Source organism: Nelumbo nucifera, chromosome 2 (genome assembly GCF_055504915.1).
Source record: "Nelumbo nucifera cultivar China Antique chromosome 2, China Antique-T2T, whole genome shotgun sequence".
Taxonomy (NCBI): domain Eukaryota; kingdom Viridiplantae; phylum Streptophyta; class Magnoliopsida; order Proteales; family Nelumbonaceae; genus Nelumbo; species Nelumbo nucifera.
The window spans coordinates 44,232,150-44,260,137 of record NC_142650.1 but is presented as its reverse complement, the minus strand read 5'-3'; the positions used below and the strand labels follow the sequence as shown (position 1 = coordinate 44,260,137).

Here is a 27,988-nt window from a genome sequence, read left to right as displayed (position 1 = left end):
GTCAAAGTAGTACTTACAGGAAAGTGAAAAAAAAAAGCACCTGACGTCCCAAGAACTAGAAGAATACCATAAGCAAGGGCAAAGATCATGAAGGAGACGTTTCAACTTTCCAGGCCACTGAAATGGCCAAGACTTAATATACTGGACATTATGCATAATTTAAGCCAAACATAAACTTAACTGGGAGAGACATCAAAGCCTGGTATGTCCACAAAGACTATACAGAGGGGAGAGGGGGGAAAGGGAAGAAGAAACAATTCGAATTTCTAAAACAATATGACAACTTCAAAATGATCATCCATGTAGGATCTATGACTTGTCATCTTTGACAAGAAAGAAGTCTTTTTTTTTTTTTTGAGCAAAAAGTGACTAAGATTATATTAAAAAAAGGAGGTACATGAGAAAATGTACACCAAAGCGAAACAGAGAAAGGATTACAAAGGTAGAGCACTATCACTACATAAACATTCTCTATGAGCACCAGGTTTAACTAACCCATCTCCTACAGTGTTAAATTCCCTGGAAATCCAGTTCAACTTAACCTGCATTGAGTCCAAAATATCTCTATGCCAAGAGATGAGCCAAATTCCAAGGCCCACTGTCTTTTTCCTTTAGCCATCTTACAGTATTGGCTGAATCACCTTCAATATCTAGGGAGGAAATTCCTAACATTTTAGCACAACAAAGACCTGTGAAGGCTGCCATTATTTCTGACAATAAAGAAGTTCTGAAATGAACTTTTAGTATTAAATGTTCCCTAGAATAAAAAGGATTTTTAGCAAATGTTAGATTAAGATGACAGTCCATACAACAGCTAGGTTCTGTCATCGTCAATAAGAAATAGCTAGTTTATGAAATTATAAAGGACTCTTAGCAAATGGAATTTCACTAAAACTTCATCCTATAACCATAGAAATTTTAGTAGCATTCTCACCATTAAGAACCAAGTTTGGTGCAGACAAGGACTCTGTTCGTTATGGTCATTTTACAAATAATGATGTACCTAAGGACATGTTAGAATATCAATGTACCTTGCTGGATCATATTCCAGCTGATTCCAAGGATGGCATTCGCAAGAACTCTGAACCATGCAAGTACAAGACTCTTGTTTTCATATCCACATGTCTATTTTAGCTAAACCTTTTCAAGTGGGTCGGATCTTCTACTTTTTTTATCAGCAACACAAAAGATTCATTAGATTATCAGAATGTGTACAACAAGAAGTTGAGGGTAGACATAAAGTCCACCTAAACCCCACTAATTACAATACAGACCCAAGCTTAACCCAACAAAGAAATTCATTAGTTACAAACAAGCCCCAAAAGGACCCAAGGGTATCCTACTAGCTACAACATAGCCCAGAACATAGATTGCCTTTGGACTCCTTGCTTAGCTAGACCATCAGCTATGCCATTAGCTGACCTCCTAATCCATCTTATGTGAATTTCCCTATCTTTTTTTTTTTTGATAAATAGTGAATTTCCATATCTTTAGAAGCCTGCTTAAAGCGCCTGAACTCATTTCTTAATCTCCAGATTGCTACATCCTCTTTCAGCCAGTTTACAACGACTTTTGAGTCCCCTTCAATAACCAATCTGTTAATCCCCAACTCTTTAGCTTTCTCAACACCAAACACTGTTGCCTTCAATTCTGAATTCACCACACCACCATGCTGGGTAGGGCCTGAGAACATGGCAATGATATTTCCATTCTCCTCCCTCATTACCCCACCAATGCCCGATGTGCCAGGGTTTCCCAAACAGCTCCTGTCAAAGTTTAGTTTCTTCCACCCAACATCTGGAGGGGACCAAAATTCAGTTACAATAAGTCTTCTAGAAGCCATATTTGCAAATGTTCCCCGTGATCTAAAGAAATCTTCTGTCCAAAAATCTGTGAATATTTTCAAAGTTTTCACCCAATGTGCCACCCTTATAGTTATCGCTTCAATCACAGCATCTCTACCTTTTCTTGTCATCAAATATCCTCAGATTTCTTTCCTCCCAGATTGTCCAGGCCACTGCTGCTCTAGTGCACTTACCCATCACTTTTCCTCTCCTTTTAGAGCACCGGAAAATATTGGAGGTAAAAAGATCTTCCAGATTAGCAGGAGGATTCCACCTGCAACCAAACAGAGAGGAAAACCACTCCCAAATAGAGTTAGCAAAAGGGCGGGAGATAAAGAGGTGAAGAGTAGTCTCACCATTCAGCTTACATAAGGAGCACCAGTTTGGGGACAAGCACCACTTTGGTTTTTTCTCTGAAGCAAGCCGCAAGTGTTGATGGAACCATGGAATATTTCCCAATAGAAAGCACTAACTTTAGGAGGAATGAGCCGAGAAGTGGCACGGATCTTCTTGTCATCAAACCAATGTTCTAAAACTCTTAGGAATGACGTTCTTTTTTTATAGCACCTGGTTTTATAGGAGCTATCTGTAGTCACAACATCCTTTTTTTTTAATGAATTGCTTTACTTTTTTAAAGAAAAATGTTTGAAAAACCTCACAGGTTGTCAACCCAGCTGGGAAGCAGGTAATACTGTTAGTTCGTCCAAGACTATATTACCCATGCAGAGCAAAGACAAGGTATGCACAAGGTTTCAGATATGGAATTCACACAAAACTTAAGTTTTAGATTGGACAAGATTGATTTTGAGTGCCTGAATAACATTTTTTTACTGTTTCAGACCTGCTTGAATTCTAATATTCCCACATTAATTCAGCAAAATGCAGCAAAACAGAGAGAGCATATACTCACCCTTTTGCAGGTATCAAAGAACTGGATTTTATCTTCTATTTTCAGTGATTATACTGATCCAGATGATTCACTTTGACTGGTCCAATTCTCAGAGTCCCGAACAAACTTCAGGTCATACAGCTACTGAATTCAGTCCAGGGAAATGTTGCAAACTGAGGTTGTGTCTCCTCTTCCACAAAAGATTCCCAAACATTTTTTTTTTTAAATCTTCCCCCCCCCTATCTTCTAGGTCTTTGTACTGATCACCATTCACAATTCACCAGGTACAGCTGAAATGGTGTTGTCCAATTTTTAAGTAATCTCGGTCCAATACCAAACAAAACAAAGAAAGGGATACTCTTCCTGGCTTTGAGTTCAACCATCCACCTTATTTCCTCTTTGAAACATCATTGCAAATACCATCTCTCCCTTCAGTCTTTTGGGACTCCAAGATGCAACTTCAAAATAATCTTCAATTGTAGTGTATTAATTCATTCTTATGATCTTGGACACAAACAAGGAATCCCAGACACAGAAAGCCCCAAGAATCTAGAAACATGGAAATGGATAACAAGTACAAATATTCATATATGGTGTTATGGGCCCGAGCGTAGGATCGTGTCACGGGTCGTTCCGCCGTCAGAGCCTCGGACCTTTCCTTGCCCTTGGCCTTGCGTACAGGCCCTATTTTGACTGTCGTGGGGGGTGATTTGTCCAAGAGATCACCGAACTCTCCTTACTCCCTTTCTTGACTGCAAAATTCGATCCTTCATTCAATAATAGCGTCTCCTTAAATAGGAGATTACAAGAGGAGGTTTCCTTGTTGGATTCGGCTAGACTAGTCCTAACGGACTCAAACTCCTACTCCTAATTAAACTACTTGCTTTTAATGGTACTAAAAATCCTTCTAAGAAAAGGGGATAAGATAAGGACGAATGGGATAAGGGATGAGGGAAACATGCGTTCTCTTGACGTTTTTGGATAAGGGTGGGCCCACCCTATGAGCTGTCGTGTGGGCCCCGCTCTGCTGCTGCTGCGTGCGCACGCTCGTGGTGCTGCCGCCGCGTGGTGCGCGCGGTGCCGTGCGCGGCTCATGGTACCGCTACTGCGCGGCGTGTGCGCGCGGTGCCGCTGCTGCGCGGTGCGTGCGCGCGGTGCCGTGCGCGGCTCATGGTGCCGCTGCTGCGCGGTGCCTACCGAGCGCCTGTTGCTGCCTCAACTGCTGCTGCGTGGTGTGGGTGCTCATAACATCACTCCCCTCCTGGACTACGAGCTTGTCCTCAAGCTCGAGGCTTGGATAAGCGTTGTGGAGGTCGGTCCAGGGGATCCAAGTTGCCTCTGCTGGGGGAAGGTCCTCCCATTCGACCAAAACCTTGAGGGTGCCTTGCTGGACACGGGACCCGACGAGGGCGCGGGGCTGGAGGATAGGTCTGCCGTCCTGCAAAGGGGGTAGGGGAGGTACATGGTCGGGTGGAGTGCCAACGTAAAGCTTTAAGAGGGATACATGGAAGACGTCGTGGATCCTGCTGTGCTCCGGAAGCTCGAGTTGATAAGCTACCTTCCCTATCTTCCTTAAAACCTTGAAAGGCCCGTAGAATTTGGGGCCAGCTTAGGGGGCCCCCGGCGCCTGAGGGACAGCTGCCTGTATGGTCGGAGTTTCAACCAAACGTACTGCCCTGGTTCGAAGGTGACTTCGCGGTGCTGCTGATCATAGGCGTTTTTGATACGCGTCTGTGCTTGTTGTAAGCGCAAGGAGACCTCGGCCAGGAGGGCGTCGCAAGCTTGCAGGCTGCGGTCCACTTCTTCCAGCCGCGTTGAGCCCGGTTCGTGTAGGACAGAAGGCGCGGAGGGTCTCGACCATACACCACTCTGAAGGGGGTCATTCCAAGGGAGGAGTGATAAGATGTATTGTAGCAGTATTCAGCCCATGGGAGGTACTCTACCCAGCGCCGCGGCTGGTCTCCCACAAAGCAGCGAAGGTACATCTCAATTGTCCGGTTCACCACCTCTGTTTGGCCGTCTGACTGTGGGTGGTAGGCTGAGGAGAAGGAGAGGGCCGTGCCTTGTAATCTAAAGAGCTCCTTCCAGAATGTGCTTGTGAAGATGGGGTCCCGGTCACTGACGATGGACTTGGGGAGTCCATGTAAGCGGAAAATGTGGGTGAAGAACGTATGGGCGACCGAGACTGCGGTATAGGGATGGGATAAAGGGAGGAAGTGAGCATATTTGGAGAACCGGTCTACTACCACGAACAGTACTGACTTCCCTCCGACCTTGGGCAGCCCTTCGATGAAATCCATGGCAATATCGGCCCATATCTGTGTTGGGAGGGAGAGGGGTTGGAGCAGGCCTGCGGGGTGCAGATTCTCCCATTTTTGTTGTTGGCACACCGCACAGTTCTGGATAAAGTCCCGTACCGAGGCCCTCATGGCTTGCCAGTGGAAGTCAGTGTGAATGCGATGCAACGTTTTCTGAATGCCCTCGTGAGTCGATTGGTGTATGCTGGCGATGATGGAGGGGATGAGGGGGCAATCGGCTGGTAGGTATATCCTCTTTTTGTAAAATATCAGCCCATCGTGGAAGGCCCAGTTTGGGTTAGCAGACCCTGACTGTATTTGTTGGACTAGGTCGTTCCATTCGGAAGACTGCGGCAGTGCGTTCCGGATGTCTTCTAGCAGGGTGGCTCTTGGTTGGGAGATTGCATGGAGGACCATACTGTCTTCCTCTCGTCGGGACAGGGCATCTGCTGCACCGTTCAGGGATCCTGCCTTGTAGTCCACTCGAAAGTCAAACCCCAAAAGTTTGCTGACCCAATGTTGCTGTGGAGAGGTGGTCAGCCGTTGTTCCAGCAAGTACTTGAGGCTATAGTGGTCTGTCTTGACGACGAAGGGTCTGCCCCACAAGTACGGCCTCCAGTGTTGTACTGCCTTGGCCAGGCCAATGAGCTCGCGTTCATAGGCGGGTAGTTTGAGATGGCGGTCAGCTAGCTTGCGGCTGAAAAAGGCTATCGGGTGCCCTTGCTGTTGAAGGATGGCTCCTATGCCCGTGCCAGAAGCGTCACACTCGACTGTGAACTCAAGGTCGAAGTCCGGTAGCTGGAGGACTGGTGTGGAGGAGAGGGCTTCCCTTAGGCCTACGAAGGCTGCCTCGGCTGTGCTATCCCAGTGGAATGCGTTTTTCCTGAGCAGGTTGGTAAGCGGGGCTGCTAGCAGGCCGTAGTTCTGGACGAACTTTCGGTAATACCCTGTTAGCCCTAGGAACCCGCGAAGGGCCTTGGCGGACTGTGGCCGGGACCAGTCCTTAATGGCCTGCACCTAGGAGCTGTCTACCGATACACCTTGTCCGCTGATTACATGTCCAAGGTAAAGGACTTGGTGTTCCCCAAAGGAGCACTTGGATCTTTTAAGGAAGAGTCGGTGTTGCTTAAGGAGCTCGAGCACGATCCTTAGGTGTTGTATATGTTCCACCCACGACTTGCTATAGACCAAGATGTCGTCGAAGAAGACTAGTACTACTTTCGGAGTTGAGAGTGGAAGACTTCATTCATCAGAGCCTGGAATGTGGAAGGGGCGTTGCAGAGGCCGAATGGCATAACTAGGAACTCGAAGTGGCCATGATGCGTCCTAAAGGCTGTCTTCTCTACATCCGCAGAAGACATCCTGACCTGGAAATAGCCCGATCTGAGGTCTAACTTTGAGAAGAACTGTGCGCCGTGGAGTTCGTCCAATAATTCATCTGCGATGGGGATCGGGAACTTATCCTTGATGGTTCGGCTGTTGAGTTCCCTATAGTCTACACAAAATCTCCAAGTTCCCTCCTTTTTGGGTACCAACAGAACTGGGGAGGAAAAAGGGGAGTGGCTGGGCCGAATGATCCCCTGCTGTAGCATGTCTGCGCATTGCTTCTCTAGCTCATCCTTCTGCCGGTGGGGGTAGCGATAGGGTCGCACCACGACTGGGTCTGTCCCTACAATTAGAGGGATCCGGTGGTCGCAGGCTCTAGGAGGGGGGAGGCCCTTGGGTTCTTGGAAAACAACCGAATAATCGGTGAGAAGTCTCTTCACATCCGTGGCGTGCGAATGCTCCCCCTGGAGTGCATGTAATTGTGTCTTGGTCCTTGTCCTGGTTCCCTGCCAGGTAACTGGTTTGCCATCCAAGTGGAAAGTCATAGTCAGGGCAGCGAAGTCCCACAGGATTGGGCCTAGGGTGATCAGCCATTTGACGCCTAGGACGATGTCAAATTCGTCCAAGGACAGTACAAATAAATCTGCCCGGAAGGATTCTTTTCCCACCTGAATTTCGGTGTTCCTGCAGATACCGGGGCTGTGCACTCTTTCCCCATTTGCCACGGCTACCTGTAGTTGTGGCCTAGCTTCCATGGGCAACTCTAGCTCGCGGGCCGCCTGATTGCTGATGAAGTTGTGGGTGCTCCCGGAGTCCACCAGAATGCGCACGGGTCTCCTCGTCACTAGAGCCTTTAGCTGCATTGTCTGGGAGGTTCTGATACCCGTGATGGCGTGGAGCGAGATCTCTGGTTCAGTTGGTGACGGCTCTTCCTCATCCTCATCCGTCTCGTCTACTAGAAGGCAGAACAGTTTCTTCATCTATGCCCTGCGGAGTATAGATCATCACAGTTGAAACATTGTCCCTTCGCGCGCCGTTCTGCCATCTCGGCTCGGGACAGGCGCCTGATGGGGGGTGACACCCTGCTGCTCCCTGTCTGTGATACCGGTCTGGAGGGGTAACCCGGGTGGGTCCTCTGTTCTCTGCTGGGCGCAGGGGTAGACACTCCCGCTGGTCTCGACGGTGCCCAAGTCGTGGCTGGCCGTCTAATGCTAGAGGGTCCCTGAGCGAGCTGCATCTTTCGCTCAAAGGCGCGGGCGAGGTTCATTGCTGTAACCAGATTAGGGGGATGCTGCATCTCAACGTCTACCCTTAGGGGCTCTATCAGCCCTGCTGTGAACATGTCCACTTGCTGATCCGGCCTAACTGTGGCTGCTCTAGCAAGCAGGGTTTGGAACTGGCGTTGGTATTCAGCCACGGTTCCCCCTTGCTTGAGATTGATGAGCTCTCCCAGCGGGTTGCTCGTCATTGGGGGTCCAAACCTAAGGAGGCAATAGGACCTGAACTGCTCCCAGCTGAGCCCTGGTTCTTCTTGCTCCACGCGGTAGAACCAAAGTTGTGCCTCTTCCGTAAGGTGGAAGGCTGCCAGGCTGACCTTGTCTCTGTCATCCGTGCGCTGGCTGCGGAAGAACTGCTCGCAGCGGTACAACCATCCTAATGGGTCTCCGGTGCCGTCGTAAGATGGAAATTCAAGCCGGCTGTATTTGGGAACAACTGCAGCCATCGGTGTTGCGGCTTGATGTTCGTTGGCTGATCCTGTCCCATCCGTGCGGCGACTGCTGGTAGAGGCTAGCCCTTCCGAGTTCTTATCTTTGTTGGAGAGGAATGCTTCTAACAGGCGACGTAGCTCCCGAACGTCCTCCTTGACCTCTCGGACCTCCATACTGGTTTCAGTGAGCCTATGCTCCAGTTCATGGACTCTGCAAGACAGCGGCTCCTGTTCTCCCATGACGGTTGGCTCTGATACCAAGATGTTATGGGCCCGAGCGTAGGATCGTGTCACGGGTTGTTCCGCCGTCAGAGCCTCGGACCTTTCCTTGCCCTTGGCCTTGCGTACAGGCCCTATTTTGACTGTCGTGGGGGGTGATTTGTCCAAGAGATCACCGAACTCTCCTTACTCCCTTTCTTGACTGCAAAATTCGATGCTTCATTCAATAATAGCGTCTCCTTAAATAGGAGATTACAAGAGGAGGTTTCCTTGTTGGATTCGGCTAGACTAGTCCTAACGGACTCAAACTCCTACTCCTAATTAAACTACTTGCTTTTAATGGTACTAAAAATCCTTCTAAGAAAAGGGGATAAGATAAGGACGAATGGGATAAGGGATGAGGGAAACATGCGTTCTCTTGACGTTTTTGGATAAGGGTGGGCCCACCCTATGAGCTGTCGTGTGGGCCCCGCTCTGCTGCTGCTGCGTGCGCGCGCTCGTGGTGCTGCCGCCGCGTGGTGTGCGCGGTGTTGTGCGTGGTGCCGCTGCTGCGCGGTGTGTGCGCGCGGTGCCGCTGCTGCGCGGTGCGTGCGCGCGGTGCCGCTGCTGCGCGGTGCCTACCGTGCGCCTGTTGCTGCCTCAACTGCTGCCGCGTGGTGTGGGTGCTCATAACATATGGAATTAGGAAATTAGGTATTGGTATGTATAAACTTGTGCACTTTGTGTTTTACCATATGAAGGAAAAACTAACTACAAGTAGGGCATGAAGTAGTTATTCTATTGAGGCATGGCCACCATGACTAGCTTGCTTTTTACCTGATTACTACATACTTTTTTATAATAATAAATAAAGAAGAAAATTTATTGATTAAGATAAAGAAATATGTGAAGGGAAAAGAAGGTTGAGGTTTCAGAATAGCTAACTAGGTTGCATTTATATTTGGAGGCTCTTTATAAGTCTTGGGGTTTCTATTTTTCTTGTTTTGTTTCTATATTTTCTGCACTTTCTTTATTGCTGATTTTTAATAAATTCTGTTGGTTTTATTACATATCAAAAGAAGAGAGGAAAGACCAAATAAAATGTAAAGTGTGCCTTTGTGTACATTCTAGAAGTACATAAAGTAGGCACATCCAGGTTTGTCTAACTGTATGGGTTCTTGACATAGGTTTTGTGTTAAGAACCCAACATGCCAAGAATCTATAAGAAGTGTCCTATAAATCATAGATTCCTTCTATGTTAAACTTGTCCACAAAATATGTATGGGTTTTTACTTTTTCTAACTCAAGCAACCAAAATTCATATACATTCATATGGAAGTACCAAAACTGGCTTGTACTTACGCTCTCCTCAAGTGTCGAATAATTGCTTCCATTACCCCGTCAATTCTTATGAGTTCTGTCGCAGCTCTAGGATCAGGTCCCTAAAAAGGATGATGTTGAAGTACTCAGAAAAAGTAGATTTTATGTCCTAATAGAAATGTCAATCTAAAAACATGCAAGGAGAAAGGAATAGATAATCTATGCAAAAGAATAATACAATGAAGTAGAATGCTATAAAGATTAAAAGATTCTGGGAAAGAGTTTAAAATTATCGCCACTACTTTTTTTATTGGTATAATTATTGTCACTTCTTACTATCAAATATGGAGGAATGGAGCATTTTGAATGATCCTAAATCCTTCTATACTAGCACACAAGAAACATGATCTCTACAATTTTTCTGCTTGAGAAGAAGCCCCAGAAAACAGCAAGCATGAATAAGGAAACAGAAAGACAGATATGGAGAATTACACCTGGCATGCACTTTTAACTGGATTTTTTCATATACACATTACATGCACAAGGAGAATTTAGGGCGAAAACAATGTGTACACACTTATGAATCATAGAAAGGTAGATCATAACAAAATTGGGTATTCACTACTAATGGCATTTGATATCAGCTTGAGTCACTAAGGAGCTCACAATCTACTTACTGACATTCACTAAAACCCAAAGCAATAAGTCATTCAGTTCAGCCACCTCATCCATTATCAAGCAACCCCTAGGAGAAGTAGAACTTCCAACCCACGGCCATTTTACCTAATCTCCCAAATATAAACTCCCGAGGCATGAAGAAATCATACTTCTGCAAGGCAACAACTATCACTTTTGTCATGGTTGGAAAAAAAAAGGGAAAATAGCAGAAGAGTTTGTGGCACTAAAAACCAAAGAAATAAGTCATTCAGTTCAGCCACTTCACCCATTATCAAGCAACCCATAAGAGCAGTAGAATTTTCAACCCATGACCATTTTACCTAATCTCCCAAATATAAACTCCCGAGGCATGAAGAAATCATACTTCTGCAAGGCAACAACTATCACTTTTGTCATGGTTGGAAAAAAAAGGGAAAATAGCAGAAGAGTTTGTGGCACTAAAAACCAAAGAAATAAGTCATTCAGTTCAGCCACTTCACCCATTATCAAGCAACCCATAAGAGCAGTAGAATTTTCAACCCATGACCATTTTACCTAATCTCCCAAATATAAACTCCTGAGGCATGAAGAAATCATACTTCTGCAAGGCAACAACTTTCACTTTTGTCATGTTTGAAAAAAAAAAAAAAGGAAAACAGCAGAAGAGCTTGTGGCACTAGGTAATGAAAAGGAATTAATAGAAAAACGGTTCAAACAAAATGGGTGGGAAGTTATCATCTTGGATGTTGGCAAGTTGCAACAGAGATTGAAGCTGTTAGAACTTGGGTGGCAGAGGAATGGAACACTATAAAGACAGTTCAGGGACCTTTTATCCATGTTGTCAAGTAGGGCAGAAGCTGGTAATATTTTGGAATGAGAGAGCTCCCAAGTGTGCTGGCCAGAATTGAGAACAAGTAGATGGGATCCTTTAAAGGTTACTCCAACAAGTTTCCTGCAGATGGATGCTTTGTAAGCATTGATCATAATAGTGGTTTGTCATTCGTGGAATCAATCATCGGTCATGAGGATCCTCACCAAAGCAGCTTATCCTTGTCTTTTTTTATTTGGTCAGTAATCACAAAGGATATATTTATTAAATTAAAGGAAGAGTTGTGAACAATAATCATGTCCAATACTAGGTAAGCCCCCCGATCCATATTACAATTGAGCCCAATACATAAACTGTCTTTGAACGCCTTGCTTGGCTAAGTTGCCTACCAAAGTTGTTTGTAGAACTTCTAACCCAACGAACTTGGATGTTCAGTCCTTTTGACAGCCACAAAAATCAATGGTAATCATTCCTTAACTGTCATGTCGCCCCCTCTCCTTTTTTCAGCCATCCCACAACAACCTTCAAATCCCCTTTGGTAATCAATCTAGCAATTCCTAGTTCTTTAGCCTTCTCTACCCCATAAACTGCTGCCAGAGTTCTGCTTTAACTGAATTACCTTGCTCAATTGGGCCTGAAAATAAGACACTAATGTTGCATTGTTGCCTCCTTCATCCCTAATAACCTGTTAGGAACCTGTCTAACTCAGGGCTCTTCGGGGGAGCCAACCTCCTGAATTCGATGGTACGGAAGAGGGAGAAAGAGAGAGAGAGAGAGAGAGAGAGAGAGAGAGAACGAGAAAGAAAAGAGAGAGAAATAATGCTGAAAGATTCATGCCTTTATTTCCCGTGTCTGACTATTTATACTGTTTTACAGAGCTCCTTACATTCTTTAATTCCTTTCTGTTAAAACTGCTGCAAGTGGGCGGTTAGTAAGCTGAGCTGTTGTGCTGATGTGGCCTTCTCTTGTAGAGCTGATTAACTGTCTTCTGTTGCTCTGTTTCAGCAGTCTTAACAATCCCTCCCTCCTTTAGAGAGACCTTGCCCTCAAGGTCTAATGTGGGAAAATTTGATTGCAGATCCAAGTAAGATTCCTAGGTTGCATCCTCTTCTGGGAGTTTAGACCAAACAACTAGTGCTTCTGGGATGACTCTTCCCAGAAGGGCGTCATCCCGGCAGCGCTATGGAAAGTGGTGAAATCCATTGATATATCATCCCAGACTTGGGTTGGGATTGGGAGTGGTTGCAAGAGGCCTCCTGGTGTTGTAGTAGCTGACTTATTTTGTTGGCATACTGCACACTCGGTTATGAAGTTCTGGATGGAGGTACGTGCCTTTCCAATGGAATTGTGTGGCAATGTGTTTTTGTGTTCATAGGATGCCGGAGTGACCACCTGTGGGTGAGGCATGGAATAATTCAAGGAGCGTCCTGAGATGTGCAGAATCTACTGGGATTTCCAGCAGTCCTTTGAAGAAGAGTAGATCATCCGTGACAGTATACCCGGGGTGCTGTGATGGATTTGCCAATACTTGGGCCTTCAATTGCTGTAACTCCATATGGGAGTGGGCTTCTTTTCGAAGCTGATCCATGAGTGGAGATGTTGGGGAAGATACTAGTAGCTGAAATGATTGTGGGTGCCGTGAGAGGGTGTCAGCCACCCGGTTAGCAGCCCCCGCTTTGTACTCAATTGTGTAGTCGTACCCCAATAGTTTGGATATCCACCGTTGTTGTTCCGGTGATAGGACTGCTTGTTCTAACAAGAACTTCAAACTTTGATGGTCGGTCCAAATTATGAACCGTCTACTGAGCAAGTAGGATTGCCAACCCTGTACTGCTAAGACCACTGCTATTAATTCTCGTTCATAAATTGATTTGGCCCACCTTTGTGATGTCAAGGCCTTGATGAAAAAGGCTAGTGGTCGGCCTTCTTGCATGAGGACAGCCCCAACACCTTGACCGGAGGCATCACATTCAATGATGAAGTCTTTTGTGAAACCGGGCAGTGCTAATGTTGGAGGTGTCCAAACAGTATGTCTTAACTGCTCAAAAGCTTGTTGGGCCTGGGCTGACCAGTGAAAGCCATCTCGTTTCAGTAATTGGGTCAAACAGGCAGCTATTAGGCCGTAGTTTTTGATGAAGCAGGGATAATACCCTGTCAGGCCCAAGAAGGCCTTCAATTCTTTCACATTTTTGGGTTGCGGCCAGCCCAATATACTGGAGATTTTATCTGGGTCTGCTGCAATAGTTTTGTTTTCTACAACATATCCCAAGTAATATACTTGGTTTTGTCCAAAGGAGCACTTGGACTCTTTAGCAAACAACTGATGGGACTTAAGTGTTGCAAGGGTGACCTGTAGATGATTCAAATGTTCCTTCCAGTTGGGGCTATAGACCAATATGTCATCAAAGAAAACAAGAATGAACTTACGTAAATATGGCCGGAATATGTCGTTCATTAAGGCTTGAAATGTTGTTGGAGTGTTGGTCAACCCAAATGGCATGACCAAGAACTCGTAGTGGTCATCATGTGTCCTGAAAGCCGTTTTGTGAACATCCTCCCCAAGTACCCTTATCTGATGATACCCAACTCGTAAATCTAATTTTGAGAATATGGTGGCCCGACTATGTTCATCAAGCAATTCATCAATGACCGGTATTGGAAATCGGTCCTTAATGGTAATATTGTTAAGGGCCCTATAATCAATACAAAATCGCCACATCCCATCCTTCTTTTTGACTAATAATACCGGTGAGGGGAATGGGTTGTGGCTGGGTTGTATTATTCCTTTCTCAAGCATATCTTGAACTTGCTTCTCGATTTCAAATTGTTGAAAATAAGGGTATCGGTAAGGTCTTACATTGGTTGGGGCGGCTCCTGGCATGAGAGGAATGCGATGGTCATGCTCTCGGGGTGGTGGAAGCTTTTGGGGTTCTTTGAACACACTGCCATATTGCTGGAGGAGTTGTTGTAGGCGGCTTTGGTAGTCTCCAGGCCCATCTGAGTTGTTGTTAGCTAAGGATGGGCTGGTCCAATTTGAGTCTATGTGCATGAATATGGGCTGATCCGGATCTCCCATTTGCTTTGTTTGCAAGACTGATGGGCCTTGGACCCTTGTAGATGGACTGTAGAGTTCCCTGATGTGAAGTCCATGGTGAGACAAGCCTAGTCACAGATCACGGGGCCTAACTGTCTCAACCACTGAATGCCTAGCACCACGCCCACTCCACTGAGATAAAGGGGTTATAGGTCCACCGAAAACTGGTGACCCTGAACCTTTAGTGGTAAGCCCATGCATATACTATTGCAAGATAGGCTATTACCATTGGCCACGCCCACTCCACAGAGCACTCATCAGTAGCAAAAACTGAATTGACAGAGTTAACGGAAATACCTGAAATCAACTGAGGGTGGAGAGGGGTATTCAAACGAGGAAGATTGGTTGTCACTCCCTATTCAGAGAAATTGGAGCTCTCTATCTCCTCGGATTGGAGGAAATTAATTCCCGTCACTTGATCTGCACAAAGACCTCTTCCTGTACCCAATTGTTTACCTCTTTGTGATGTACTCTTGTTCAGTTCAGAGTAAACCCGAATTGACTCCTCGGATTCTTGCAAGACATTAGAACTTGGGAGGGGCACGTCCAGTTTTGGGCCAAGGACTGCTCTGTTACAGGTGTTTGTTTCAATCACCCACTCCTCCCCTTTTTCCTTTTGTTCCCCCACTGCCACCTCAAGAAACAGAAGTTCCAGATTTAACGTTCCCCTGTTTTGATCTTCAATATTATCTTCATTTTCTGAGCTGCCCAAACTTTCAAATTCTTCTAAATTCTCATCATAATCATTCTCTGATCTGCAGCTTATCCATCCTTTGTCTTCCTCTTCCCTCTCTTCTGTTCTATTCCTCACATAACGCGGGTTTGGGTGATCGAGACCAAGGCTTTGCTGCTCGTCACCGGCCTGTCTACATACCCAACTCAGAGTCCGATTACCCCCTATCACACGTCTGTTTTGGTGTTTCAGGTGTTCGGCCGAACCCTCCTTAGACGATGATAGATGCCAAGTTTCATCTATCGTCGAGTTTTCACAAAACCGCCCCACGTGATAACTTAAGTTGTCACGTGGGCTTCTTAAGGTGCAACTGGGTTCCCCTCTTGGCTCACCTCTTTTTCTAGTCGGATCAGTTTTTGTTACAGCCAATTCAGAAAAGGATTTCTTAACGTAAACCGCTCGCCCTTTTCCCCTTCTGGCCACGTCAGCAAAGGAAGGGCCACCCCCGAAACTCAATTTATTTTCAAAGAAATTTGAATTGATAGCCTTAAAGGGAAGGCTTCGATACAAGTACCCTCCCTGCGACTGTTCCCCTTCCTCTTTCACTCCCACATGCGCATCAGACTTCCCCCCCAATCCCTGAGAGCCATGTGTGCTCCAACCTGCGAGCTCCTCTCCGTCTCCTTCCTCTGTTCGTCTTCCCCACAGCGACGCCTCAGCTTCTAAGGCCGCCCAAACTCTGTACCAAGCACCATCTGAGTGCACTTCAAAGGAATGAGGCACATTTTCCGGTTTGATACCTGCAACTTTGAGTTCTACAGCACGCAAGCACCTCAAGTTCACCTCCAGCAGGACAACCCCCAAAGCTCTTGTGAGTCTTCTGAGAGTAGGTTCGTTCCAGAGATTAAAGGGTAGCCCTAGAAACCTGATCAGAAGACTACCAGCTTTTGGCTCTACTTCGTTGCAAACTGGAATCCAGTTTTGAACCTGTATTAGTCTTCCTTCTACTTGGACGGTGCAAGAGTTCAATTTCTTATTGCCAACATCTAATATGGCTTTCTTCTCTGCAAAGGGTAGCAGCGTTGCTTCTTCTTCTAGGCCCAGTTTCTCAGCAACTGCAACTAGTACCTTCGACCAGTCCCTTATCGCCTTATCTGCCATTAAGACCATCTTGTTTTCCCACTTGCCTCTCCCTTCTTCAAATGCTATTCTCCAGTGTTCAGTTGAACTAGCTACCAATATTTCTGGACTTTGATTCTTATGAGGCTCCAGGGAACAAGACTTTAAGGGGACATTTTTTACTGGCTTGCTAACAGAAACTTCCACTGGAACTTTCCTCTCAATCTCCACAAGAAACGCCTGAAGACTGAGAGCAAAGGAAGCCCAACCTTGCCCCTTTTTTCCTTCTGGAATACAAATCACTTGGCTTTTGTTAATGCCAAAATGCTCTGTAACCGAAATAAACCACCCTCTTCCATTCCTTCTTAGAACAGACTCAAAACTTTTTCCCCGACAGATCACCGAGTTCCTCCATCCTTCTTCCCGGATGGAATTAACAGTTCCATCAACAAATCCTTTCAACCAAAGACACACTTCACCTGGTAGGAAGACAGTCGCCCTGCTGCCTTCTCTGATTTTCAGATGAGCCTCCCCCCTTGTCCTTACCTGCTCGAATAGGAATTTTTTTGCTTCAATGGTCGTCTCCACACGCCACCTCCCTGTCGGCCTGAAGTTTCTCTCCTCTCCCATACTCCCCATCTCACCTCTCAATAAATTAAGCACATTAGGCATGTCAGAATCCCTTAGTCCCCTTCTAAACCCAAATCCCAACTGAAGCCATTATTAGAGTTTGAAGGAACCAAGAAATTGGAGATAGGAAGATTATGCTTAAAAGACAAAGAAAATAGCAAGGGGAATTGATCTTTTAGAGGGGAATTTCCAACCCAAACATGTTCCCAGAATTTTGTACGATCTCCAAAACAAAGGTCATACTTGACATAGGGGAGGAAAGAAGGTAGCACTGGATTGATAGCTTTCCAAGGAGATGCTTGAGTTTCCCTAGCTGACACTCCAGCGTCCCACCCATTGTCCAAGAGCCCATGAATTCTATTGCTATAACAATGCCAATGAATTAGCATCAACTGACATGACTTGCATACTATTCAAGAAGCTGAACTTGTACAACATGCAAATGTTTGTCATGAGTCTCAACTCTTAAAGAATTTAGAAGTGATCCTATCATCAATTACCTTAATCCACCTAAACCCCAAAATAAATATTGGTAGCTTAGGCTGCATTTGGCATGCTTTCAAAGAATTAATGCTGATGAACTTTGTGGTCCTAAGAATCATTTTTAAAGTTTGAATATATAAAAGTGCTGGAGCTAATTCCTTTTTGGAGTCAAAACTCAATCTACAAACAAATCCATTGAAGTTTAAAAAAATAGCTTTAGAAAAGATTTTTTAGGCTCAAAATTCGTTCTTCAAATAGTGATTGTTTGAAATAGAAATTTAACCAAATGTGGCCTTAACCTTTGTAAACTATCAATAATAAAAGACAAAGAACAATAATACTGTCCCAATCAAAGAAAAAGAACAATTATACAACCTAAGAGAAGTTCCTCCATATCTATATAATGAATAAAGTAAATTCACAAATACACAAGAAAAATAGACTGCACATACGGATCTGCTCGACTGAGTCGACAGATTTCACAATAAAATTGAAGTGGAACTGGCGGAAGACCCTCCATAGGTTTCTCTGGGATGATAACGCAAGCAATGTGTTGCCACACATGGCATCGTGGATCTTCACACTGCAACAGCAAATGCCACCAGTGAATACAGAACACATATGATAGCCTCATAAAGTTGCATAAGAACAATAAAAAACAGACAATTTTAGTACATACAAAGGAGGATAAAACAAATGTAAGCAAATTAAATAACTAATATAGTCTATGATGTATCAGTGCAACATCTTGATAAATTGAAGGTAAGAGAACAAGCACAAAACACCAATGAATTACGAATAATTCTTTTGAGGGAAAAAAACAGTTGGGGCTGTTCATGGCTAATTCCGAAACAGTGGGAAGGAGCTCTGTTATTTGGTGCAGGACTAAGGGTAGCATTTTATTTTTGAAGTGTGTGCTTTTGAGCTTGGGGTGTGTTGCCAAGTTGGGTCTTAACACACTTCAGTTCTTTTTTTTTTTATTTTACTTATGGGCTGTTATGTATGTTGGGCTTTGGGCCTAGTTACTTTGTCTTATTCTTGGAGCTGCCACCTCCACCAGCTACTTCTATCCATTCCAAACCTCCAAATCCTTCTAATACCCAGACCACCTTGCTCCAGCAGAGTACAAACTTGATTCCAAGTAACCAGGTAAATCTTCTTTTCACACCACTCAGTCCAAAAGAGGATTCTGTTTCCCTTTCCAATGTTATATTTGATTCCTTTTTGGAAGTCAGGGTATATTTAATGGAAACCACTCTATACTACACACCCTGAGAGAGAGACCTGTGCTTGGGTCCCAATCTCTATTGCTTGATCCATATACTTTCGTGTTATCACCTGCCTCTATAGGCTATCTTCTTCATTGCAGTACACCTCCAAAACCATTTCCCAAGGAGGGCTTCATTTGTTTTCTTCAAATTTCTTTTACCCAGAAATCCCAGACCACCATATTTCATGGCTGAACAGATTTCACTCCAGTTTACTAAACGAAATTTAAAGCTCTCTCTCCAACCTTCCCAAGGGAAATTCCTCATCTTTCTCTCTAAAACCTTGGCTATTGATTGGGGAGGGGGAACAATGATAGATAGTATGTGGGAAAAGAAAGAACACTTTTTATTAAAGCAAGCTTACAGATTTCACTCCAGTTTACTAAACGAAATTTAAAGCTCTCTCTCCAACCTTCCCAAGGGAAATTCCTCATCTTTCTCTCTAAAACCTTGGCTATTGATTGGGGAGGGGGAACAATGATAGATAGTATGTGGGAAAAGAAAGAACACTTTTTATTAAAGCAAGCTTACCCCCTTTCAATAAATATCTAGTAATGGAATCCCTTCTTTTTTATCAGCATTATGGGATCACATATCTTCTTTGCGTTTATATTTGCCCCAAGTGGAAGCCCCAAAAAAGTGTGGAAAATCATTTTAACCCATATAAAAGGTTCAAAACATCGATACACCAAAACATGCATATCACGGGTTTTGACCAACATGTGCTATTTTTTAGTTTTTTTTCCAAATTTTACAGGGGGCTGTGTTAGAAACACCTACTCCTGGGAAACATTAAAATTTTCAAATATTTAATATTTCACATATTGGGGCAAGGCCGATATGATACGATATGCCCGATATGCCGAAAATACATGATGAAATTTTGAACCTTGCCCATATGTAAAGTAATGCCAATGATTTGGTACTTGAACTTTTCTGGATTTATGCCTTCTAAATAATAGTCTTTTGTTTTATTTATCAAAAAAAATAAAGTTTCCCATTTATCAAAAATGAAAATAACAAATCCCTACCCCATGAAGAGATAAATCCACATCTGAAGTTGATTTTAAGTTTTATGAGGATAGAAAACCAAAATGATACAAAATAGAAAAACTTTCTAACACAACAGCCTCCAAACAGGCATAGTCTAACCTGAATCATAGACTCAGTAGCCAATGAACTTCCACATGGACAACGAATCTTCATATCCAATTGAAAAGAATCATCAACTTCCTCTTTAAGCTTTACATTATTAAGATCAGAACCACTCTGTCCCTTTGATGCTAAATCAGTAGCCCCAGGAACCTGCAATTTTCTGACAAGAACAGGAGAATTTATGAAGTTCAAAGTATCAAGAAAGGGGAAATGACAGCATCTACATAGCATTAAAAGTCTAGAAGACCAAGGTCAGTTAGGATTATTGTGGCTAACCAAAAATATTTAAGAGAGTTGGGACCCCAAGATTAGTCAAGCAAAAAAGCAGGCACAAAAGATATAGACATGAAAAGGATAAAGGGAAAAAGAGACAATCATGCAGTAGAATTAGACAAATGCAAATCAAATTGATCAGTAGTGATGATTCACATACTCAGGTTTGCAAAGAAAGATAACAAATAGAAAACTATGCAGCAAGACCCATCCATCTCAACATATGCAATACCTTGCAAATGCATCACACACCACACATCTAGAATGCTATATTAGGGATTCACCTGGACTGACAAAATGCTATAGATATTTGATGTATGATACATTTTCAAGGGTGTACAAAAAATATACACAAAAATAAATATCAAGACAAGTCAAAGGCTTACCTGTAAATATCATCAATTATTTTAGCTACTCCTTCCTTTCCAACAGAATTTTTTCTTGCCCAACCATGCACTTTGGAAACTACACAAAAACCAGAAAACATATAACACTTTATGCATAGATCCAATCTTTCTTTTTTTTCCTTTTTTAGAGGAAGAGTAATGCACGAGATGTTAGACAATGACTATATCTAGGTTCATCACAATCTAAATTATAATCAAGCAATCAATGATTTACCAGACAATGAAACCATGTATAAAACATCTATTTAACCAAAATGGTTACTCCAGGATGGTTTTAGTATAACCTGGGATTTATCCCAAAAAAAAAAACTTAAAGGGGAATCATTAAAACCCATCCTATAGATAACCTGAATTAACACGCACATCTGGAATGAAAAGCAAGTGCAAGCCCATTCAAGCAAGGTGCCATATTCACATGCACATCTACCATGGGCTGTGGGTTATTCTTTTAATCAATATTTTTTTTTTTTGAGAAAGAAGGTAAAGTATTGTATTAAACTTGACAAAAAGGTAATATTGCATCCACATGCACCTAACTGCAGTTACCAATCAAAGTAAAATTGCATCCCAAGTAATAAAAACCAAGTTGCATGAAAGTTGCCTTAATCAGAACCACTTTGCTCAATCTCAAATTTACAGCTCACTTTCTACGTCTACCATGCCACACCATTATAGCCCACAGGTTGGAAAAACCACAAGTGAAATTTCATGGCTTTGTAGAGATTTCTTGTATGAAGTAAATAGTTCATTTTTTTTGTTTTTCATTCTCTTTCTGTAAACAAACAGGGGTATTTGCAGTTATAGAAAATGGAGGAATTTTCATTGTAAACACAAAGGGGAAAGTGCTGATATGGAAAATGCGGGAGATGTCTTTTGTAACTTCCTTTGAACAGCCACTTGTACAGGGTTTTTTATTCTTTTGAATGAAATACTATACTATACCTTCTCTCAAAAAATTTCTTGTATGAAGTACCTGCTGGAGAAAATGAAGATGATCTATAAAGCTAGAAATGAAGGCTGCCTTATCATTTATGCTCTCAAAACATGAACCAGATTCCCTTGTAATGACTGTGAAAAATGCAAGGAGCTAAAATGCTTAGAAAGGAAGTTTACAGCCAGCATACATGCAAATAGGAAAACATTGGAAAGTAACACAACACAGTTTTAACTATTTGGACTGCTTCAAAAGAGTCGAAATGAGACAGAAACAAGCAACAAAGTGAGACTTTAGGAACATTATGGCATAGAAAGAGATTTCTGGTCATCTTTCTTTGTACATTCGGTTGCAACCCATTAATATGCAATTAGTATGGGTCACTAATGGGTGTGGGTCATTGATGAGTGGGTTGGTATTTCAACCTGCATCCAACTTCCAACCCAACCCAACCCACCCTTTAAAAAAATAAAGAAAATGGTAAAATATAACCCAGCCCACCCATTTGCCACACCTACTACTATAATCAGGCTGAGTTTGGGCCCAAGCCCAAAGTTGTACAGTGCAGGCTGGTCCTAGTTTTTTTTTTTTATCAGCAACCACAGAAAAATTCTTTCCTTAAAAATTAAAAGAGAGGAACACAACAAGAAGTTTTTAGAAACTACAAGCCCAGTACAAAGCAAGCCACCTAACCCTTATTACAATTGTACCCAGTACACATGTCATTATGCTGTTTTTGAACCCCTTCCTTAGCTAGACCATCTACCAACTGTTAATAGATCTTCTAACCCAACGAACTTGCAAGTTCATGTCTTTTGACAGCCATTTAAAGTGACTGAATTCATTCCTAAGCTGCCAAGTCACCCCCTCACCCTTTTACAACCAACCCACAATTATCTTCGAATCATCATCAATAATCAAATTACCTATTCCCAGTTCTTTGGTTTTCTCAACCCCATAAACTGCTGCCATAAGTTCTGCTTTAACCAAGTCACCTTGCTCAAGTGGGCCTGAAAACAAGGCTCAAATAATGCCACCCTCATCCCTAAAATCCCTCCAATTCCTGAGGGACCCAAACTACTGACATTACTACCATCAAAGTTCAGTTTCTTCCAGCCAACCACTGGGGGTGACCAAACACCTCTAGAATTTTAGTTTCCTATCCAGAAGAAGTCCTCCACTTTAAAGTCTGAAAGGAGTTTCAAAGTTTTTACCCAATGTGCAACTCTAAGGGTAATGAGTTCAATCACTGCCTTCAAACTCCTCTCCTTCTCCCTGAATATTCTTGTATTTTTTTTCCACACTGTCCATTGTCCAAATCACAGCTGCCCTCATACATCTCTACATAAGCATGCCCCTATTTTTTGTGCATCTCAAAACAGAAGGGCTTAACAGTCTTTCTAAACCAGCAGGAGAGTGCCACCTGCAACCAATAAGAGAAGAAAACCATTCCCAAATACAAAAAACAAAGGGACAGAAGATTAAGAGATGAAGAGCAGTCTCACCATACAGTTTACACAAGACACCAATTGTTAGACAAGGCCCAATTTGGTCTTTTCCTTTGTAGCCAAGTATTAATGCACCTATGGAACAATTCCCAGCAAAAGGCATTGACCTTTGGAGGAACAGGGAAACAACACCATATTTCTTTTATAGGGAAGGAGGGGGGGGGGAGTGGATACAATGGAGTTAAAGAAGGATTTACAAGAAAACTTCCCATCATGGTTAAGAGACCACAAACGAGTATCTCTCCCCTCAACAACAAAGACTACAGACTCCAAGACACTCATCAAATTAGACACCCAATGGATTTCCGATTCTCTAAGATTCCCAGCGAAGGCCAAATTCCAATTCAAACCAGAAGAAGAAGATTCAGGTTGTAAAAAATAAGTCACAGGTCTACCTTTGAGATTGCAAAGAACAAAGAGGGAGGGAAAGACATCTTTCAAAAGGGACTCACCTACCCACACATCTTCCCAGAACCTTATCTTACTACCAGAAGCCAAATCATACCTCACATGATTAAGGAAAGAGGGAAGGATGCCATGAATAGTTTTCCAAGGTGCATCTAGAGTAGCTCTTTGCAGACAACCAGCATCCTAGCCATTTCTTGGCAGCCCATGAATACTAGCCACAACTCTGACAATCTCTCATTTTCCACAGGAAAGCACCATAGGCACTTACTCAAAAGGATCAGATTTTTCATACTCACATTGCCAATTCCCAAAACCCCTTCTTCCTTCTTTTTATTGTTTTCATTATTGCGTGAGGCATCCTGAGGACTAACATAAAATAGACTAGGAGGTTAGCCAGAGTGGATTTAATCAACATTAATCCCCCACCTAACGAAATGTAGTTCCTTTTCCACCCGGCCAGTCTCTTCTCAATTCTTTCTACCACTGGACTCCAAAAGCCAACCAAGCTAGGGTTATAACCAAGGGGTAAACCTAGATACCTTAAAGGCCACCCCCCACTCACACCCCAAAGTCTTCTCCATAGACCTTAACTCCTCTTCTTCTAAATTGACACCTGTCACTACCTAGTCATCACACACACAAGAAGCATCACTCAGGAATTTTATTTTGTTAACCCCCAATTAAATGGCTAGGGAAGATACATATTCCACCAAAGTTCTAAAAGAAGGTCAAATTCTAAATTGGGGAATCAAGAAATTGATGCCCCCTAAAGTTGGTATAAGGTAGAAATCGATCAATTGAAAATTGATTCAAATCTCTAACTTTAATACCTTCACATGATCCACTTTTGACAAGCAGAGCCTCTTATCCTGCATCACAAGAAATCAAGCACATGCTCTACAAACATCCCTACGGTGAGAAACAAATTCAAAAGATGGTCCAAAACACACAAACAATGAAGTAATGATAAACAACTAACTCTCCAGCTTGCACATGACATAAAGTATGCTAGGAAAGTAATATCACTCTACAAATTTTAAGTATTAATACTGTAAAATATAGTTTAAACTATCCCTGCAGTGTCCAGCCACATATCAGTTATATATTGCATCTGACACAAGTAAGCTAGGCATGTAGAGGTACCCAGGTATAACAGTGTCATCATCATCATCATCTAAGACTTCTCCCAACTATATGTGGTCGGCTCCATGATTATAGACTATATAGTGTGCAATAAATAATTTTGGTTAATTTGTTAGGTAACAAAGCAGCACCATAAACCATAAATTAGCATTATTCGTGACAAATAGTAAGGCAACCATATTCCATCCACAAAAGTTGAAAGGTTAATAGTGAATCCAAGTTGTTACCTTGGTCATCAGACAGCACAGCCAAAATTCTGTCCACAAGATCCTGCACAATATTAACATAGAATAAGTATTTTCAATCCAAAAGAACTCCATGAGGAAAGAACACAGCTGAATTTGATAAAGGTCTCATGCTTTGGATGCTGGACCAAAGAATTCACAATTCAATAGACATAAAAAGTTGAACTTCCAGTGCTTGGCATCTTTGTATGTAAACAATTATATTGTTCTTTATATCAATCAATAGAATTTCAGGTACTAATAAAAAAGGCTTAATTTCCAAGAACAAACGACTCTAAAAATGTTCATTGGACACGGTGGAAGCATTTAAATTAAAGATAGTTTTCCAAGAAATAATTTCCTAAAACCAGAGTTTAGAAAAGCATAGTCATGTCCCAAATCATATAGAGGACTTCACCATATTATGTTTCAATAATGTAAATCATAAAATTAATTTGCCAGGAATTATATAATAAGGAGCTGAAATGATGATGCTGAGGTAAATGGGTGGGAAGATTAGGAAGGCTGCAATAAGAGAAGTTTTTATTGTTGTCAGCCTCCTTTTCTTTCTTTTGGGGAAAAATTTAACCTTGTTAGACATTTTTAATTTCACCATAACCCATAGGAAACTGTTCCACTGCTATAAATTTGTTCTTCCACATTCAAGCAGATGAACAAAGTTATCAGAAAATGCATCATGTGAGGGTAAAAGGCTACTCGTAGATTTTTCAAATAAATTCCAAAAAAATATTGGAGAACCAGAAATAAAAGCAACTCTAGCAGCATACCTGCTTCTTCCCTTGCTTTGCAAGACCTAGCTGACTGAGAACATCTTTAAGCTCTTTTATCCGGAAATATGCCAACTTGTCCTGAAACACAAGTGCAAGGTAGTGGTAATATACAAAAATGGATATTAACAATATTGGTGTAGTGGGACAACAGGTAAAAGCAACCGTGCAATTATCTCATTGGTTGACCAAGTAAGGCCAACCAATGAGATAAGCAAAAAGAACTTTAGAAAGAAAACACCACATTGCCTCAAAAAATGGGCTTGTTAGGTGTGCTTAACAAACTTTCTTTTCTCATTTCCATTTGATTAGCAATATTTTGTTTGGCATGAAGGTATGATAAGATGCTTGATCCTATTTCTTGTACTTCAAATCTTAATGAGGATCATGGTTCAAAGTATCGATGATACACCTCTGCATATTGGCAGAGGCATATCGGTACTTTGAACCATGCAGAAATATGTTTTTTTTATTTTTTTTTTCAAAATTTGGTTTTTGGGTAGTTTAATACCCATATTTTTCATTAGAAAAATAGTGGGGTACGAAACACCTAAACAGGCGTATCGGGACCCAAAAGATACGATACGATACACCCAATACGGGGCATATCGTATTGATTTTTTGAACCTTGATGAGGATAAAGAAATCTTAAGTGTTAAAATTTGCATTTCAACTAAAGCAATGCCCATGTTTCCAAAAGGAAGTCCACTAGCAGTAATCATCATCATCATCATCCAAGCCTTATCCCAACTATATAGGGTCAGTAGCATGAATTCTGCTTCGCCATTCCAATCTGTTTAATGTCATATCCATTGTTAAATTATTGGCACTTGAATAATTTCTATAAACTACTCCAGCCCATGTCCTTTTTGGTCTACCCCTATCCCTTGTAGCCCCTTCAACTTGCAAAAAATCACTTCTTCTTACAGGTGTTGTTGGTGATCATCTATGCACGTGACAAAACCATCTTAATCTACTTTCTTTCATTTTATCAAAAATCGGAGCTACTCCTTGGTTCTTTAAAATGACTTCATTTCTGACCCACATATCTTCAACTGAGGGTAGTTGTTTTACAACTCTAATCAGGTAATAATGCTAGCTCTGAAGAAAACTAATTGGGCCTCGAAAGACTCTTCAATGTTGCTTGAAGATGATGAGAACCGCATATATGTTCTTTCAAATGGTTCATTGCATGTTAAGCGGTTTCAATTTGTAAACTGGCATTTCCCCATGAATTTCACTTCAAAAATTTAGTCAAGTTCATTCCTTTGGAATCAAATTAGCTCACTCGTCAAACTATTTGAGGAAAGTGTTCTGTGTTTATTAAACAAAATAAAGATAAAGTGTTAATGAGTTATCCAAAAGGACACCACACTAACAGTTGTCCCAACATTCACTAAGTACATGGAAATCTAAAAAGCAAACAGTACAACTAATTGTTAACTCTAAGCTCACTTACAAACCATCTAAGTTAAATGTCTCATGTTTATTAAAAAACAAAAATAAAATTTTGTTGAGTTATGAAGGACACCACAGAAACCTTTGTTCGGTCATTCACTGAGTATTGAGTACACAGAAATCTTAAAAAATAAATAAATAAATAAAACCAAGCAGTACAACCAGACGTTAACTCTAGTAGGTCTTAACTGTTAACGTCCTTTAACCAATGCAAGTGGCATGAACTAATTTATCTGACTCGTGGCACTGGGATACCACCAATGACGTGAACTTATTGCTGCAAACAGATTTTTCCACAATTAAAAGCTAAATTAAAACCTAAGAAACCAACAAAACCTCGACGAGTCGAATCACATAATCAATAAAAAATAAGAAAATGTGAAATACCTTGCAACTAGAAACCAAATCCATCTTGACGCGTACCCGAACAAATCAGAGCAACCGAGGTCCTGCAGTAGACCGTGAACCGAAACAACAGGCGCTCAGCATCATTTCAGGCCGCAAAAACGGACTGATCAAATTTTACAAAATTACACAACAATCAATCAAGCAACATAAAAAAAAATAATAAAAAAAAAAAAAAAAAAACGCAAGTTATCCAAATTGTAAGCCAAAAACTATAAATCACCATATATGAAAACCCAAAAGGAAATATAAATTAAACAAATGAATAAAAACGGCAACAGAAAACATAAATTTAGAAACCCTAGAATCAAAGGCAACAAGTAAATAACTGCAAGCCCTAAACAATTCTAAGAATGGAATGGATAGAAGCTCTGTGAAGCGTACTCAATCAGGAAAGACGGAGAAGACCAATTCAGGACTACTTGAAAAGAAAAAAAGAGAGAAATTATGTTCTTCGTCGATAAGTTGATCGATTTGTTAGAGTTTCGAGTGCTCTACCCCCTCACGCCGACTTCTCCCATCGATCGCGTTTTTTTATTTTTTATTTTTATTTTTTTTTATTATTTTTTTTTTTTTTGACCCGGCCGTGGCCGGAGCTAGCCCCCACCTCCTCCAATTACAATGTAGCGGACGCGTAGCCGCTCATACATTTGGATTTTGCTTCCCTTAACAAATCCGCTCTTCTTTATGGGAAACGATTCGCGCACATCCCATTTTTTTGATACACACAGACTCGACAACCAAACGGACCATTACTTTTTTTTTCTAACATAAGAAAGCCATTACAGCATTACTTGTAACGGCTTCTCATTTATAGTGGCTAGCAACTTTAGCAAAATGGGTGTATAGTGTATTGGATTCGATTGTACACGACGACTCCGCAGCCACTGACCATCACCTCACGTCGTATGTTTAACCCAATAGCATTCTTCCACGTGGTTTCCACCATA

At 42.3% G+C, this 27,988-nt stretch overlaps 2 protein-coding genes across 2 annotated transcripts in view; both read right to left on the bottom strand.

Moving 5' to 3' along the window:
* Window positions 1-14,159, bottom strand: part of LOC148802156 (importin subunit alpha-9-like) — a 32,309-nt gene extending 18,150 nt beyond the window's left edge. Inside the window, exons 1-2 of the mRNA XM_088898081.1 lie at window positions 13,926-14,159; window positions 9,625-9,704 (exon numbers count right to left, since the gene is read on the bottom strand). Of these exons, the coding sequence (XP_088754207.1) occupies window positions 9,625-9,704; window positions 13,926-14,144 (299 nt within the window). The 5' untranslated portion in view covers window positions 14,145-14,159. The remainder of the gene's footprint in view (window positions 1-9,624; window positions 9,705-13,925) is intronic.
* A 5,334-nt stretch (window positions 14,160-19,493) lies between these two features.
* On the bottom strand, window positions 19,494-27,797 carry LOC104591136 (E3 SUMO-protein ligase SIZ1-like). The gene is made up of 6 exons (XM_088898082.1): window positions 27,423-27,797; window positions 27,021-27,144; window positions 25,176-25,256; window positions 24,391-24,433; window positions 20,150-20,228; window positions 19,494-19,640 (listed from the first exon to the last, which is right to left on the bottom strand). The coding sequence occupies exons 2-6, from the start codon at window positions 27,042-27,044 to the stop codon at window positions 19,619-19,621; spliced, it is 249 nt and encodes an 82-aa protein (XP_088754208.1). The 5' UTR covers window positions 27,045-27,144; window positions 27,423-27,797; the 3' UTR covers window positions 19,494-19,618.
* Between the last annotated feature and the right edge of the window lie 191 nt (window positions 27,798-27,988).

Excerpts from the sequence above, each read along its gene's own strand:
- LOC104591136 (XM_088898082.1), bottom strand. The coding sequence starts at position 27,044 with ATGGATTTGGTTTCTAGTTGCAAG. Across the intron at positions 25,257-27,020 it reads ATTTGGTTTCTAGTTGCAAG|GACAAGTTGGCATATTTCCG; the intron begins GTATTTCACATT and ends CTTGTGTTTCAG. Across the intron at positions 19,641-20,149 it reads ATAATTGATGATATTTACAG|GTTCCTGGGGCTACTGATTT; the intron begins GTAAGCCTTTGA and ends AGAAAATTGCAG.